This window comes from Manis javanica, chromosome 17 (genome assembly GCF_040802235.1).
Source record: "Manis javanica isolate MJ-LG chromosome 17, MJ_LKY, whole genome shotgun sequence".
In the NCBI taxonomy this organism is placed as follows: domain Eukaryota; kingdom Metazoa; phylum Chordata; class Mammalia; order Pholidota; family Manidae; genus Manis; species Manis javanica.
In genome coordinates, this window is record NC_133172.1 from 15,461,298 (window position 1) to 15,478,464 (window position 17,167).

The 17,167-nt window shown below is 34.1% G+C and overlaps 1 protein-coding gene across 1 annotated transcript in view; it reads right to left on the reverse strand.

The window, feature by feature from the left end:
* Window positions 1-7,473: 7,473 nt before the first annotated feature.
* Window positions 7,474-17,167, reverse strand: part of LOC108388798 (uncharacterized) — a 44,712-nt gene continuing 35,018 nt past the window's right edge. The window contains 1 exon segment of the mRNA XM_073226066.1: window positions 7,474-9,098. Within this exon segment, the coding sequence (XP_073082167.1) occupies window positions 7,642-9,098 (1,457 nt within the window). The 3' untranslated portion in view covers window positions 7,474-7,641.

A 17,167-nucleotide genomic window follows, 5' to 3' on the forward strand; every position in this document is an offset into this window, starting at 1 on the left:
GAACATATATGTAAAAATCCTCAAAAAAAATATTAGCAAACCGAACTAAAAAATACATCAAAAGGATCACCCATCACAACCAAGTAGGATTCATCAAACCACATGATCATCTCAATAAATACTGAAAAAGCATCTGACAAAATTCAACATCCATTCTTGATAAAAATTCTCAACAAAACAGGTATAGAGGGTAAGTACATCAACAAAATAAAGGGTATATTTGACAAACCTACAGCAAACATCATAGTTAATAGTGTAAAGCTGAAAGCTTTTCCTCTAAGATCAGGAACAAGACAAGGATGAACCTTGTCTCACCACTTTTATTCTACATAGTACTGGGGGTCCTAGCCATGGTAATCAGACAGAGATAAAAGGCATCCAAATTGGTAAGGAAGAAGCTAAACTGCCACTATTTACAGATGACATGATATCACACATAGAACACCCTAAAGACTCTACAAAAAACTATTAGAATAACTCAATTCAGCAAAGTTGCAGGATACAAAATTAATATACAAATCTGTTGCATTCCTATACACAACAAACTAGCAGAAAGAGAAATCAGGAAGATAATTCCATTCACAGTTGGATCAAAAATAATAAAATAGTTAGGAATAAAACCTAAGCAAGAGGTAAAAGACCTATACTCTGAAAACTATCAGACACTCATGAGAGAAATTAAAGAAGACACCAATAAATAGAAATACATCCCATGTTCATGGGTAGGAAGAACTAATATTGTCAAAATAGCCATCCTGTCCAAAGCAATTTACAAGTTCAATATAATCCCTATCAAAACACCAACAGCATCTTTCAACAAACTAGACTAGTTCTAAAATTCTATGGAACCACAAAAGACCCCAAATAGCCAAAGCAATCCTGAGAAAGAACAACAAAGCTGGGAGGATTGTACTCCCTGACTTCAAGCTCTACTACAAAGCTACAGTAATCAAAACAATTTGGTACTGGCATACAAGAACAGATCCATATATCAGTGGAACATAATAGAGAGCCCAGATATAAACCCACACATATCTGGTCGATTAATATATGATAAAGGAGTCATGAATATACAATGGGGAAAAGACAGCCTCCTCAACAACTGGTGTTGGCAAAACTGGGCAGCTACATGCAAGAGAATGAAACTGGATTATTGTCTAACTCCACACACAAAAGTAAACTCAAGATGGATCAAAGACCTGAATGTAAGTCATGAAACCATAAAACTCTTAGAAGAAAACATAGGAAAAATTTCTTGAATATAACATGAGCAACTTTCTCCTGAACACATCTCCTCAGGCAGGGAAACAAAATAAAAAATGAACAAGTGGGACTACATCAAACTAAAAAGCTTCTGCACTGCAAAGGACACCATCAGCAGAACAAAAAGGCAACCTACAGTATGGGAGAATGTATTTGTAAATGATTTACCCGATCAGGTATTAACATCCAAATATAAAAAGAACTCATACACCTCAATACTAAAAAATAGAAAATAGGTGGAAGACCTGAACAGCCTTTCTCCAAAGAGGAAATACAGATGGCCAACAGGCACATGAAAAGATGCCGGACATCACTAATCATCGGGGAAATGCAAATCACAACCACATGACATATCACCTTACACCAGTTGGAATGGCCACTATCCAAAAGACAACAAATAGCAAGTGTTGGTGAGGATGTGGAGAAATGGGAACACTCTTACACTTTTGGTGGAAATGTAAATTGGTGCAGCCACCATGGAAAAGCAGTATGGAGGTACCTCAAAAAAAATTAAAAATAGAAATATCATTCGACCCAGTTAATTCCACTCCTAGGAATTTACCCAAAGAAAAGTTCTTCTCAGATTCAAAGAGACATACGCACCCCTGTGTTTATTGCAGCACTACTTACAATAGCCAAGATATGGAAGCAACCTAAGTGTCCATCAGTAGCTGAATGGATAAAGAAGATGTAGTGCATATACACAATTTCAGCAATTAAAAAAGAAGAAGTCTGCCATTTGTAACATGGATGGATCTAGAGAGTATTATGTTCATTGAAATTAGCCAGGTGGAGAAAGACAAATACCAAATGATTTCCCTCATTTGTGGAGTATAACAACGAAGCCAAACTGAAGGAACAAAATAGCAGCAGACTCACAGACTCCAAGAAGGGTCTAGTGGTTACCAAAGGGGAGGGGTCAGGGAAGGCAGGTGGAGAGGGAGAGAGAAGGGGATTGAGGAGTATTATGATTAGTTCACATGGAGTGTGTGGGGGGTCATGGGGAATATAGTGTAGCACAGAGAAGACAAGTAGTAACTGTGGCATCTTACTACACTGATGGACAATGACTGCAATGGAGTATGGGGAAGCTCGATTATATGGGTGAATGTTGCAACCACATTGTTTTTCTTGTGAAACCTTCATAGGAATGTATATCAATTATACCTTAATAAAAAAAAAGATACATACACTCCTATGTTTATTGCCACATTATTCACAATAGGCAAGATACAGAAGCAACCTAAGTATCCATCAGTAGATGAATGGATAAAGATGTGATACCTATACACAATGGAATATTATTCAGCAATTAAAAAAAAGAAGTCCTGTCATTTGTAACATGGATGGATCTAGAAGGTATTATGCTCAGTGATATTAGCCAGGTGAGGAAAGACAAGTACCATATGATTGTACTTATTTGTGGAATATAAAATCAAAACAAAACAGAATGAGCAAAACAGAAGTAGACTCATAGAAACTGAGAAGTGACTAGTGGTTACTACCATGGGGGATGGGCTGGATGGGTGGGTTGAGGGGGGCAAAAGGGGCACAAAAATTCTCACTTATACTATAATTTGGTCATGGGGATGATCGTACAACATGGAGAATATAGTCGATTCTGTAACCTCTATGTTGACACTAGATGGGGTGAAGATTTAATTATATGGGTAACTGTTGAACCACTGTTATATATCTGAAACCAAGATAAGATTGTATATCAATACCTCAATAAAATTTAAAAAAATCAAATTGGAGTGTTATGTTAGAATTTTAAATGTAATCCCCTTGGTAACCATAAAGAAAACAGCCATAGAATATAAAGAAAAGGAAATAAGAAAGACACAGATAAGTTGAAAGTAAAGGGAGGGAAAAAAATATTTCATACAAATAGTAACCAAAAGAAAAGCAGGGGTGCTAGAAATAAGCTTGTTACAAGGAGACAGTCTATGATTCTTGTTTATATGAGGTACCTAGAATAGTTAAAAATCCTAGAAAAAGTAGAATGGTGGTAGCTAGGGGCTGGGGGAAGGGGGAATGGGAACTATTGTTTAATGGCTATAGCGTAAGTTTTGCAAGATGGGTTCTAGAAATGAAGATGGAGATGGTTACACAACAATATGAATGTACTTGACACCACTGAACTGTGCACTTAAAAATAAGACAGTAAATTGAATATGATGTGTATTTTATCACACTTTTTAAATGTTATTTAAAAAAGAAAGACCTAAGCAATTCAGGATTACACCGACTCTGACAAGCCCCAGTAACTAACTGACCAAGGAACAACTGATCACTCAGATTCTGCCACCCTATCAGGTAAGAATATTGAAACTATAAACAATAAAACTTGTCTCAAGGGGAAAAAAAGACCAAGGAAGAAATATTGGAAAAGAATTAAAATATCAATGTAAAAGAGTATAAGGATAGAGAGAAAAAGAATTAAGTCTATACTAATATGTTTGAAAAACAAATTATTATAAGTTCAATGATACATTTTATGGACATTTCAATCTTCTGTGACTGTTTCTACATTTACAGACTTTAGGTGATTTCAAAAGATTAAATTTCTGATTATAAGCAGATGTTCAAAAAGCTTATTCTTGTTATAGATCAATAAATAATTGGAGACATTTCATTTATTATATCTTTAAGATTTGGTTTATTATCTAAATAGAGGAAGTATTTAGACAAATGCTTATTAATGCTAATGAAATGCTAACTGATAGATTAAAAGATTAGAAATTGGCTTTAAACAAAGGCAAATAGTATTTCTAAATACTACATATCTCTAAATTAGTGAGATTTTCTAATTAGTGACTATAAAGCAGCATTTCTAAATTTTTAATCAGTGAATATTTCTATATATTAACTCTATAAAATCTCAGATACGTAAAAATCTATTAGGGCCAGTGTGGTCGCTGAGAAGTACCCAAACCTTTGTAAGGAGCTCTGGGGTCCCAACTAGTATTGCCAAAGACAAATGATAACTTCACTTTTACTGAAGGTCTCATATAAAAAGATGCTTCTTGTAAGGTGATGAAAGGTGTAGTATTTAAAACAAACCAAATCAACAGATGTAAAAAGTTTCATAAATTCCCAAAGGCAAGTTCTATCTTCCTTTTTGAACTTTTTGAGCTTTTGAACTTTTAAAAAACTGGTATGTGCAATATCAAACATGAAAAATATAATACAAAAGGAAATTATAATAAAATGTCACATATATAGATGCAAACATTCTAAATCAAATATTAAGCAGAATTAAGCAGACATGATGAGTAATATACCATGTGGCTGACCAGGATTTATTCCAGGGACGGTTAAAAACTAATAAATCTATCTGTATTAATAGATATATCAATAAATTAAGGGGAATAGTATATTCTCAAATGCACTATACAAAAGCAAAATATAATGGAATGACTTTTGGAAAAGATGAAGCATCTCTAATGTAGGAAATTACTTAAATACAATACAGAATATTTACCCATAACCAAAGGCAAGCAATAGCTTAACCATGAAAAGTTAATATAACTTCCATTAGGTTAGAGAAAAAGCCTGAAAGCCTGAAAGACAGAGACTCAAGTTATTCTGCCTTGTGTTATATTTAATTCTAAAATTTAAGCTTGTATGGGACAATGGTGTTAACTATCAGATGATAAATGACTGAATGATACTGGGTTCCCCATCTACAACAAATGGACATAGAAGTATAGCTTATTAAGGATAATCATAATGCTATCATAACTACCAATATATAACATAACCAAAACTATTTCAATAAAAGTAAAGAAATAATCTATATAAATATTTAAAAAAGAATTTTCATTGACGTGCAGATAATTTGACAGATTATTTAAAAAACTATATAGTCTAATAAAATTGTGAATAGAAATAAGAATATTTGGTAAGACTGAAAACTTACTGTATTGGAATTTTATGTTTATATATGGGGAGGTAGTGAAACAGTAAAACAGCATAAATCGGCATCAATCTGTAAAAAAACGATTTCGATACTGAGTATTTTTTTAAAGCACCTATAAATAACAAGGAAAAAAATGAATAAATGGGCAAATAACAGAGCTAGGAAAATCTAAAGTAACATGGCTGGCCAATAAAAATGTGAAAAATATTCAACTCACTAGTAATTAGAAAATTAAAAACTAAACCACATACTTGAAGGAGAAACATAGGACACTTAATTCACCTCTGAGTTGATAGATGTTACAAAAATATACAAGTTAGCAATATGTACCAAAGCTGAAAATGTATACAACCTATACCTGAGTAATTATAGAGTTTGTGGCTCACATACAGGAGCTAAGGTATTCACTGTTTTTGTAACCACGATAAACTGCCAATAATTATACAATGGTCAAAGTCAAAATTTAAATTCATTGAGGTGTATTTACATGAAGACTGGGCTAAAAGATACTTCATTTTGTAGAAAAATAGCAGGCTTACACTCACAAAAAGGAAGCTAATTGCAGATGATGATATGAGCCGTCTGCCACCCAATCTTCATTAACAAAATGAAATAATGACCGGTAATTCCAACCTTAGAGTCACTTTTGGATTTGGCAACATTTCTGAGATGTTAATAGGCAGTAAGAATGGGGTTCCATGATAACATTCTAAAATGTTCTTTAGCATAAGGTCTCTATTCCTTTGGTTGATATGATATTAATGATGCTACAGTGTAATTATTATTTTTTCTTGACCAGATTTGCAATCTATTTGATATTAATATACTTTTAAAAGAAAAAGTTTTAAGTTAAAAAAGCATTGCTTCAGGATTACTGTTTTATTTCTTAATCACTAAACTCTACTTCTAGAAGTATTCATTGCTTTTCACAGAAACAACCTGGAACTTTTAGAGTAATATTTTGATTAATAACCAATAAGCTCTAATAATTTTAGTTGTATTGTTTCCTTACATTGGCTAGGCCTTACACTGTTATATATTTCTAGCTTTGTATGTCAAATTCTTATTATTTTATCAATTTTGTCAATACTTACTAAGTGACAAGCATTGAACAGATTCTGGGGATAAAGGAGTGAGCAGAAATAAAGTTTTCATTCTCATTTTTAGTCTCCTACATGCACTCCAAGAGTATTAAATTTTCCAACGAGTAGAAGAATGGCAACCACCAAAGGCTCTGGAATGTGCTGTATTTCATTATGATTCCTTTCTCAATAGGTCCTAATTCCAATTTTAATTTTCTGTTTAATTCTGGACTTATCCATGACATTACCAATTTGAAAAAGGAGATGACAAGGTATTACCATGCAGATTATTAAAAAATGGATCTCTATGATGGAGAGATTTAGCAGTCAACACTGTAAACCAGTGATAACATTTAGCATCACTAATAGTAAAAAACTCAACATGATATGCTTTTTAACTTACACAACATCAACTTGATGAAACCTCTTCATGTAACTTATCTACTGGAACTATGAGGGGTAGAAGAACAGGATAAATGACCCACAAGGAAACAATTTCAAAAATCCAGAATGTGGGACAGTTGGTGAGACAACTTTCCTGTACTCTTCAAAAATCCAAAGTAATGAAAAAATTATGGGGATATAGTTCTTAAAACTAGAATTGCTGTTTTTACATAAAGAACCAGAGAGTAAATATTTTTAGGTTTTGTGAGCCACAGAGCCTCTGTTGCAACCATTTTTAAATCCTCTTGTGATTTTTACATTCTACTGGATTTTATCCAGAAAAAAAAATTTTTAAACTCAAAGTCACCACTAACTACATGAAGCTTTTCTAACTTCATTACATGCATATGGACTTGACCTCTTAATAATTCACTAATAGTAGTACAAATAACAATAGTAAAGTATTACCTAATACTTACTGAACAGAGACTATGTTTAAGATAGCTTCCAAATTTTCTACATTCCAGTAACAGCACTATAATATAGGTACTATTGTCCCCATACACAAATGACTTCCACAGGATATCTTGCTCAATGTCATAATGGCTGTAAAGAAGTGAATGGCCATCATGATGGTTTTTGTACATGTTAGGTCAACAGGGTTTTTCTGTGATATAAGTCTTCTCAAATTTAACAATAATTTACTAGGGCTGGAGAGCTTTTATAAACAAAGCAAAAAAAGGGGGGGGGCATTTCCACATTCTCTGAATTTTTCTCCATTATGAATATTCTGATAATCCATTAGTAAGTACTAGTAAAGACTTTCCTTTTTTTATTAAAATACATTACAAATTTCTGAATCTGAACATTTAGATCATAACCAAAAAATCTGGGACATTATTTACATTCCCAGGGGTTTTCACCAGTATAAATTAATTAATACTTTATAAGCACTGAATCACATATAAAAGCATTCCTATATTCCTTTCATTCAAATTGTTTCTCAGTGTTATAAATCCACTGATGTACTGTACGTTATCCACTGCATATATATGGCTTTTCATAGTCCTTACATTCATAAGGCTTCTCTCGAGTATGAATTCTCTTATGTACTTTAAGACTTCAATGGAGCCTAAAGGATTTCCTGCCTTTGTTACATTCAAAAGGTTTCTCACCACTGTGAATACTCTGATGTTGAGTAAGTCGTCCACACACACTAAAGGCCTTCCCACATTCCTTACATTCATAAGGTTTCTCACCAGTATGAAATCTATGATGTACAATTAGTTGACGGTCACTACTAAAAGCCTTCCCACACTCTTTACATTCATGGGGTTTCTCACCAGTGTAAATTCTATAATGCAATCTAAGGCTTTCAACATGACTAAAGGCCTTCCAACATCTCTTACACTCTTATGGTTTCTCACCGGTATGAATTCTCTCATGCCTAACAAGGTTTGAGGTGTGACTGAAGGCTTTCCCACATTCTTTACATTTATAGGGTTTCTCACCAGTATGAATTCTCTCATGTTGAATAAGAGCTGAAGTATGACTAAAGGCCTTCCCACATTTGTTACATTCATAAGGTTTCACACCAATATGCATTCTCTGATGTGAAATGAGTTGACGGCCATGACTAAATGTCATCCCACATTCCTTACATTCATATGGCTTCTCCCCAGTATGAACTCTCTCATATTGTACAAGATTTGAGGCACGAGTAAAGGCCTTCCCACATTCCTTACATTTGTAGGGTTTTTCCCCAGTATGAATTCTATGATGTACTCTAAGATCTATACCACGAATAAAGGCCATTCCACATTCATGGCATTCATATGGTTTTTCACCAGTATGAATTCTGTCATGTTGCGTAAGGTGAGAGGCTTGACTAAAGGCCTTCCCACACTCCTTACATTTATATGGTTTCTCACCAGTGTGAATTCTATGATATATTCTAAGTCTTCCGCCTTGACTAAAGGCCTTCTCGCATTCATTACATACATAGGATTTCTCACCAGAATGAACTCTTCCATGTTGAGTAAGATGTGAGGCACGACTAAAAGCCTTCCCACATTCTTCGCATTCATAGGGTTTCTCACCTGTAAGATTCCTCTGATGAATGATTAAGTCAATCCTACGACTATAGGTCTTTCCACATTCCTCACATTTATAGGGTTTTTCACCAGTATGAATTCTCTGATGTTGCAAAAGGTTGGATGCACGATTAAAGGCCTTTCCACATTGTTTACATTCATAAGGTTTCTCACCAGTATGAATTCTCTGATGTACTGTAAGGTCTGTATGTCGACTAAAGGCCTTCCCACATTCATCACATTCATAGGGCTTCTCTCTGTTAGGAATTTTCTGATCAAGAGTAAGAGATGAATGTTTTTTATAAGTATGTACTTTTTCATAGCTGATTATTTCATATCTTGACTTCAAATCTAAAAGAAATGAGAAAAACATTTTATTTTACTGGACAAAAAATGTGAATGCTTTATAGATTTTTTTAAATTAAAAATATCACCCATTAGAGATTAATAGAGAACTCTAAAATCAGCACACAGTTTGCAAGTTACTGATACTGTCTCCATAACTCATTTATCACACTTTACTATGATTCAATGTACTCATTCCTGTATCAGGTTCCTTATAAAATATAAATATATTAAATGCACCTATTCATATTTGATCATTCTCCATTTACATTTCCCCTTAAAAATACAGATACTGTGGTTTATTCCCTCCAATGCACAGCTACATGTATATTTATTTGCTCCCAGATCAAATAAAATGTGTTCTTATTTACTTAACTTCACTGAACTTTTCTATTAATTACCCATTCTACAGATATTTCATATGTTTTTTTCCTCCATATCTTTTCTCAGGTCCTCTTTCCCTTTTAATGAAGGTCAACCACTTTGGTTAATTCCTTTAAGTCTGTCAGTGAATTTTCAAACAGGTACTAGGTATACACCCTACCAAAAGTCTTATAAAATTCTGAGCATTTGGGGACTGTGAGAAACACAAGGGAAACTGAACTATACAGTGAAAGAGTTTGAGGAAGAGTCTGAAGGAAGTATGTGAAAAAGTTTTGATGGATGTGACCTGTAGCATAACCAGCCAATATGAAGGAATATCTTGAAGAAATTTGAAAGTGCTTAAAGAGTGGAGTGAGACTGGGGGAGAAGAAATATCTTGTGAGTACAGTGTGCTATGTGTCAAACTCTGAGATAATACAAATACTCTTTCTCCCAAAATAAGTAACAACAGAAATTAATATCAGTATCAGAAAACCAAAAAAATACCAGAAAATGGAAATGTTCTCTCCAGAATAAATGCTGGGTAAAAATGAAAATTAAAAACTAAAAGTGAAGATCTCTAGTAAATCACAATAGAGAAAATAAGTATATATCCTAACCCTGGGAGTTCAGTTTCAGCATTCAGAGAACTCAAAGACTTAAGTAATTATTTCAATAAAAATGGAAGAAGTAAACAAATCAAGGAACCAATTCCAAAACTTAGAAAATAAAAACAAAAAACAACTGAAGGTAACAGCAAAATGTAGTAAGTTAGAAAAGCGTGGTGTTAAAGAGCTGGTGCTTTAAAAATCAAGAAGTAAAACATTAGCTAACCCAATTGAAAAGGAATAAAAACAAAAATAAATGATTAAGGGGAAATGCAAAAGAAAAATGGATTTAATTGATATTATAATTTTGAACAGGTACTAGGTATACACCCTACCAAAAGTCTTATAAAATTCTGAGCATTTGGAGCATTGGGGTGGAGGGCAGTCATGCAGGACAGAAATCCTAACATGGGGAATCTGGTGCCATATCTGAGCAAATAGCTTCAGAATTGAGTTGAGTTCTTGGACACCTGGTTAGTGTTTGAGAATTGCTTGGTATCATTATTTTTTACAATTTAAATGGAATAATTTTATAGAAAAATTCATCGAAAAAGACAACAAGGAAGCTTAAACAAACTGATTGCCATAGAAAAAATAGAAAAGATGTCAGAGAAGCTATGAGCACTCTTTAACTCGTAAATTATATTTTCTAAATATCATGTCCACTATATGGATGCAGGATAGTTGAATAAAGAAACAACTCAGAAGGGGCAAGAAAGGTAAGAATAGAAATCTTATCCCAAAAAGAAATGAAGACATCAAAGACTTAGAGAGGTGTGACTGGCCAAATCTGTAAAAATAGTAGCATAAAAATGATAGATGCAAAAAAAAAAAAAACTAGCAATGAGTCCAGAATGATATGAGAAACAAAATGAAAAACCATTTTCACCGTTAATGTAATGAACTCCTTAATGGAAGTTCTAATTCCATCACAGTGGTGTAAACCCCTTGTGATATAACAAGTTATAAGAAATACATACTTGGTCATTCATATGACCTTAAAGGTAAAACAGCTGTTTTGTCATGTTAATGAGAGACTTTTAGATTCTACCCAAGGGCAGGTGTTGGAGGTTAGATCAGCCAATGGCCAATAATTTAGTCAATCATGATTATGTAATGAAGGTCTCACAAAACATGTGAGAAGAGCTCATTTTCTCTCTGCTCTGCCTGCTCTGGTTGGTTGGTTCCTGCTTCTTGGAGAGAGTTTCTACGCTTGGGGAACCAGAATGCCTCCACATGCCACTGAACCAGGCCCCAAGCTCCACGAAGATAGAAGCTCCCTTATTTGAGATCTTGCCCTATGTCTCTCTGCATCTGGCTGCTAACTTGTATCCTTTATTAAACTGGTAAGTGCTTTCTTGAGTTCTGTGAGCCACTTTCACAAATTAATTGAACCTAAGGAGGAGGTTGTGAGAACTTCCAATCTGCAGTCAGTAGGTCAGAAGCACAGGTTACCTGCCTGGAACTTGGGACTGGCGTCTGGAGTTGGGGGTGGAGGGCAATCATGCAGGACAGAAATCCTAACATGGGGAATCTGGTGCCATATCTGAGCAAATAGCTTCAGAATTGAGTTGAGTTCTTGGACACCTGGTTAGTGTTTGAGAATTGCTTGGTGTAAGTATGTGTGCGAAGACCCTCTCCCACATATTTACACACACTGGAATCGGGTCTGTGTTCCCCAATAAAGATACACTACTATTACTGCTGTGCATAATACTGTTTCTGTTATACATATATGTAGGGAAAAAATACACCATTCCATTTTGTGTTAGAGATATGGCACCCCTTATAGTCTATCTCCTTCTCTGATAGCAATTAAAAATGGCTAATAGAAAATAAAAAATAAAACATCTAAGGTGAGTAAATTTAACAAAGAGGAATATTATGGAGGAGAATGAAAACTTTAAAAAGTGACTATACCGTGTAAAGTTTCTTGCTATTTTCTCTATTATTCACAGCCTTGCCACATGGGTGGGCCCCAGTTATACCGGGGCAAAAATGGGCTGCAAAAGTCCCAATATATTTCTTGCTATAAGAATTGTGGTGATGAACACTACCAAACTTGAGAAATAGGGAGGAACCCTAGAGGGAAAATACTTGGAAAAAGAGATATCCGTAATTTGGGTATGAAACAGTACAAATTGCAGCCTAAACATGAATCACACGTGAGGACACAAACCAGTGTACCAACTGAGAACTAAGCCACTGCCCACAAACAGCAGGACAGAACATATAGTCTAAATTTGACTGATTTGATTACTTGTTAAAAATAAAAATAACAATATGTAAATATAACAATATTCTCCAGAAGAACAACAGAATCAACACATGTGTGCTCACAATGTCCACAATACAACTGAAAATCATTCATCATAAAAACAACAAAAATATGTGATTCCCTTCTCAAAGGGAAAAAGAAGCCACAGATGCTAACTCTGGGGACAATCTAGATGTTGTAAATACTTATCAGACAAAAGTATAATAGCAGCTATTCTGCTATTTTATACTCTTAAGAGATTAAAAAAAATTAAAAACCCATACATTTAAAACTACTGAAAAGAAAACCAGAGAAAAAGAAACAACACAAAGAATAAATAAAAGTTGTAGGACTGAAATATATAATGTCTAAATTACTGAATGAGCTTATAGCTGAATGGAAATGATAGAGTAAAGAGTTCGTAAACTTGATAGGTGTACAGAAATCATTCAAGTTGAAATTCATAGATAACATAGTTTAAAAATTTATAATAGAGCATCAGGGACCTGTGGTAATATATCAAAAGATGTGATTAGAATCTGAAAAGGAAAGGAGACAGAGACTGAGGCAAACAACTGCCGTAAACAACAAAACTACTAAAGGAAGTTAAGCTGATGGAAAATGATACAAAAGAACCCTCAATCTTCAGGAATGAAGAAAAGACATCATGAAAGGTCAGTATGTAGGTAAATATATAAGATCATTTATTACCCTCTTAAGTTCTTTCAGATATGTATGATTGTTGAAAGCAAAGTTTGTAACGCTGGAAGTATTTTCAATTTATGCTGTTAACATGATGAACATGATGATTATAATAACATAAAGACAATCATAATGTAAGGAGTATTGAAGATGTAAGATTTCTTCATGTTATAAGAAATGTTATAATGTTAACTATTTAGACTGTGAAAGCTTAGGCATATTGTATGTTGTAACCCCTATAACATACATTAAAACATATTCAAAGAGAATCAGCCAAAATGCCAGGAAATAAATTAAAATGAACACTAAAAATAATTTAAATATTCCAGCATAAGACAGGAAATATAAAATAGAAGAACTAAAACAAAGGGTGTAGGACAGTAGGAAGATGGAAGATTAAGAAGACACAACTTCTCACTCTCCACAAGAGAGACTGAATTAACAGCAATGTATGTACCAAAATACTTTATGAGAACTCTGAACACTAGTTAAGGGGCTACAGCACCCAGGTAGCACATAAACAAGAGAACAGATGGCCCAAAAGGGTAAGAGTTGGTCACAGTTTGCTTGCCCTGGCCCCTCTTACTGTCAGTATAATGAGGTGTGATAGGGAGAATACCTCCTCCCAATTTCTGGCACCTCCTTCAAGACAGGAAAAAAAGTAGAACTTCTATCCAACACTGGCATATCTGGGGGCTGCCCAAGGAACTGATCTCTGTCTTACCTGGCTTTGGGTTCTGCTGAGAATGGTAGTACATAAGGTTGGGAGCCACTGAAAACAATGGTGAACACAACAGTGGGCTACAGTAGCAGAGAATATGCATTTCCACAGGCAAGTGCCAGGAGAAGCAAAAGATTAAGGGTAAAGGAATATAACAGAAACAGCTCTGCAGAAGAAACAGGAAATTAAGACAGTTAAAAGCAGACATTTATATTAGAATAAAAGCATAACACAATCCCTAAGAAAATGCATCCCCAAAAAAGGTTTGAAAGGATTGAGAACACCTAGCTGAGCTGACTAGTGAAGGTCTTCCCCTGCACAAATCCAGTCCATAAGCACTAGGAAAGGTGGCAATTTTCTCAAAGCCAATCTCAATGAAAGATCACAAGGCATAACAGAAACAGGGAGACAAAGCCCAGTAAAGTATTAAAACGAAGCTCCAGAAACTGACTCTAAAGAAAAGCAGATCTATGAAGTTCCTGAAAAAGAATTTAAAGACACTGTCTTAAAGATGCTAAGTGAGCTAAACAAGATCACAGACAGACAACTAAGTGAAATCAGGAAGACAATGCATGAAGAAAATGAGAATATCAACAGAGACAGAAATGATAAGAAACATCCGAACACATTGGAGAGCTGAAAAATACAATAACAGACTTGAAAAATGCACTATTGCTCGATGAGCTTATAGTAGAATGGAAATGACAGAGGAAAGTTACTAAACTTGATAGATGTTTCAAGATAAAGGTGTTCAATAGCAGACATGATCAGGCAGAACAAAAAATAAGCAAACGTGAAGAAAGTCATTTGAAATGATCAAGTCAGAGGAGCAAAAAAAGAGAAAAGAATGAAGTAAAGAAGGCCTAAGGGGACCCTGTGAGAATATCAAGATGACAAATATACACATTGTGGGAATTCCAGAAGAAGAGAGAATGAGGCAGAGAGTTTATTTAAAGAAATAATGGCTGAAAATTTCCCAAATCTGAGGAAATAAATGGATATACAAATTCAAGTAGCTCAGTGAACTTTGACTAGGAAAATTCAAGAGACCCACATCAAGACACATTATAATGAAACTGTCAAAACTCATAGAAAATCTTGAAAGTAGAAAGAGAAAACCAACTTGTTACATACAAGTGGACATCCATAATATCAGTGTATTCCTCAGCAAAAATCTTTGCAGACCAGCAGGGAGTGGGAATAATATAGTCAAAATGCTGAAAGAAAAAAAAATTCCTGTCAACCAAGAATACTGTATCTAGAAAAAAGTATCCTTCAAAAATGAAGGAGAAATCAATACCTTCCTAGGTAAACAAAATGAAGGAACTCATTACTATCAGACCTATCCAACAGGAAATACTAAAGGGAGTCCTTTGAGTTAAAAATGAAAGGACATTAGAAGCCACATAAACCCTACAAAAGTATAAAGCTCTCCAATAAAGGTAAATACATGACCAAATACAGAATCCTCTATTTTTGTAATTCTGGTGTTTAAATCTACTTTAAATTCTAGTATAGAATCTAAAAGACAAAATCCTAAAAGTAAACACCACTATCAATGTTAATGGTTACACAATATATGAAAATGTAATTTATGTGATCAATAATATAAAGGGGGATGATAGAGTTATAAATTAATAGAGTGTATGTGATTAAAGTTAAGTTTCTATCAATTTAAAATACTGTTATAATTTTAAGATGTTTTATGTAATAACAATGGTAACTACAAGAAAATAATTATAGAATATACACAAGAAGAGATGAGAAGGGAATCAAAGCATGATATGAAAAAAATCAATGGAAACACTGACAGATTTACAGGGACAAATAGAGAGCAATACAATAAAAATAGGAGACTTCACTAAACTACTTTCTATAGTGGATAGACCAACCTGGCAAGATAAATAAGGAAACAAAAGGACTTGAACACCATGCTAGACAAACCAGGCCTAAGAGCCATACAGGGAACACTTCCCACAATATACATTTTTCTCAAAAGTACATGGAACATTCTCCACATAGACTAGACCACAAAACAAGAATTAATACATTTTAAAAGACTGAAATCATGCAGAGCATCTCCTCCAATCACACAAGAATGAAATTAGAAATCAACAGAAGGAAAACTAGAAAATACACAAGTAAGTGGTAATTAAACAACATACTTAAATAACCAGTGGGTCAGAAAGAAATTACAATGGAAATTAGATAATAAATCTTAAGACAAATGAAGACAAAAACACAACATGCCAAAACTTATGGGATATGGCAAAACCAGTGCTTTCAGTCTTTCACCTCTAAGTATGTTGGCTATGGACTTTCATGTATGATCTTGTTACGGTGAGATAGTTTCCTTCTATTCCTAGTTTCTTCAGTGCTTTTATTATGAAAAGATATTGAATTTTGTCAAATGCTTTCCTGCATCAGTTGAGATTGCTAAGTTTATTTTTCCCTTTGTTCTGTTAATGTGGCATATTACATTGCTTAGTTTTTATACATTACACCATCCTTTCATTCCAGAAACAAATTCCAGTTGGTCATGTTGTATAATACCTTTCATGCGCTGTTGAATTTGCTAGTATTTTCTTGAGGATTTTTGCCTCAATTTGCATCAGAAATACTGATCTGTAGTTCTGTTTTGTACTATGTCTGCCTTTGGTAATGCTGGCCTAACAGAGTAAGTTTGGGAGTGTTCCTTCCTCTTCAGTTTTCTGGAAGAGTTTGAGGGGAATTATTGGTGTTATTCCTTAAATGTTTAAGTAGAATTCACCAGTGAAACCACTAGATCCAAGGCTACTTTTCTGCCAGGTTTTGATTATTGATTAAATCTCTTTACTAGTTTTAAGTCTGTTTAGATTTTCTATTTCTTCATGATTCAGAATTGGTAGGTTGTTTTCAAAATTTCATCTAGTTTACCCAGTTTGTTTGAATATATGTATTCATAGTACCCCCTTTCATTTCTGATTTTAGTTGAGTCTTCTTTTTTCTTAGTCAATCTAGCTAAACTTTTCTCACTTTGGTTGATCTTTCTGAAGAACCAACTCTTGGTTTCATTGGTTTTCTCTATTGTTTTTCTATTCACTATTTTGTTTCTTTCTGCTCTATTCTTTATATTACTTTCTTCCTCTTGCTATCTTTGGGTTTAGTTCAGTCTTCTAGTTCTCTGAGGTGTTAAGTTAGATTGTTGATCTGAAATTTCTTTCTAATGTAAGCATTTACAGCTATAAAATTCCTTCTTAGCACTGATTTCAATGAACCCCATAAGTTTTGGTATGTAACAGTGAAATTGGAAAGTGTGAACCTCACTTTCTCCTTTTTCAGGATTTTTGTATAGTCTGGATCCCTTGCATCTCCACATGAATTTCATGATCAGGATGTCAATTTCTGCAAATAAACTGACGGAATCTGGGGTAGTATTGCCATC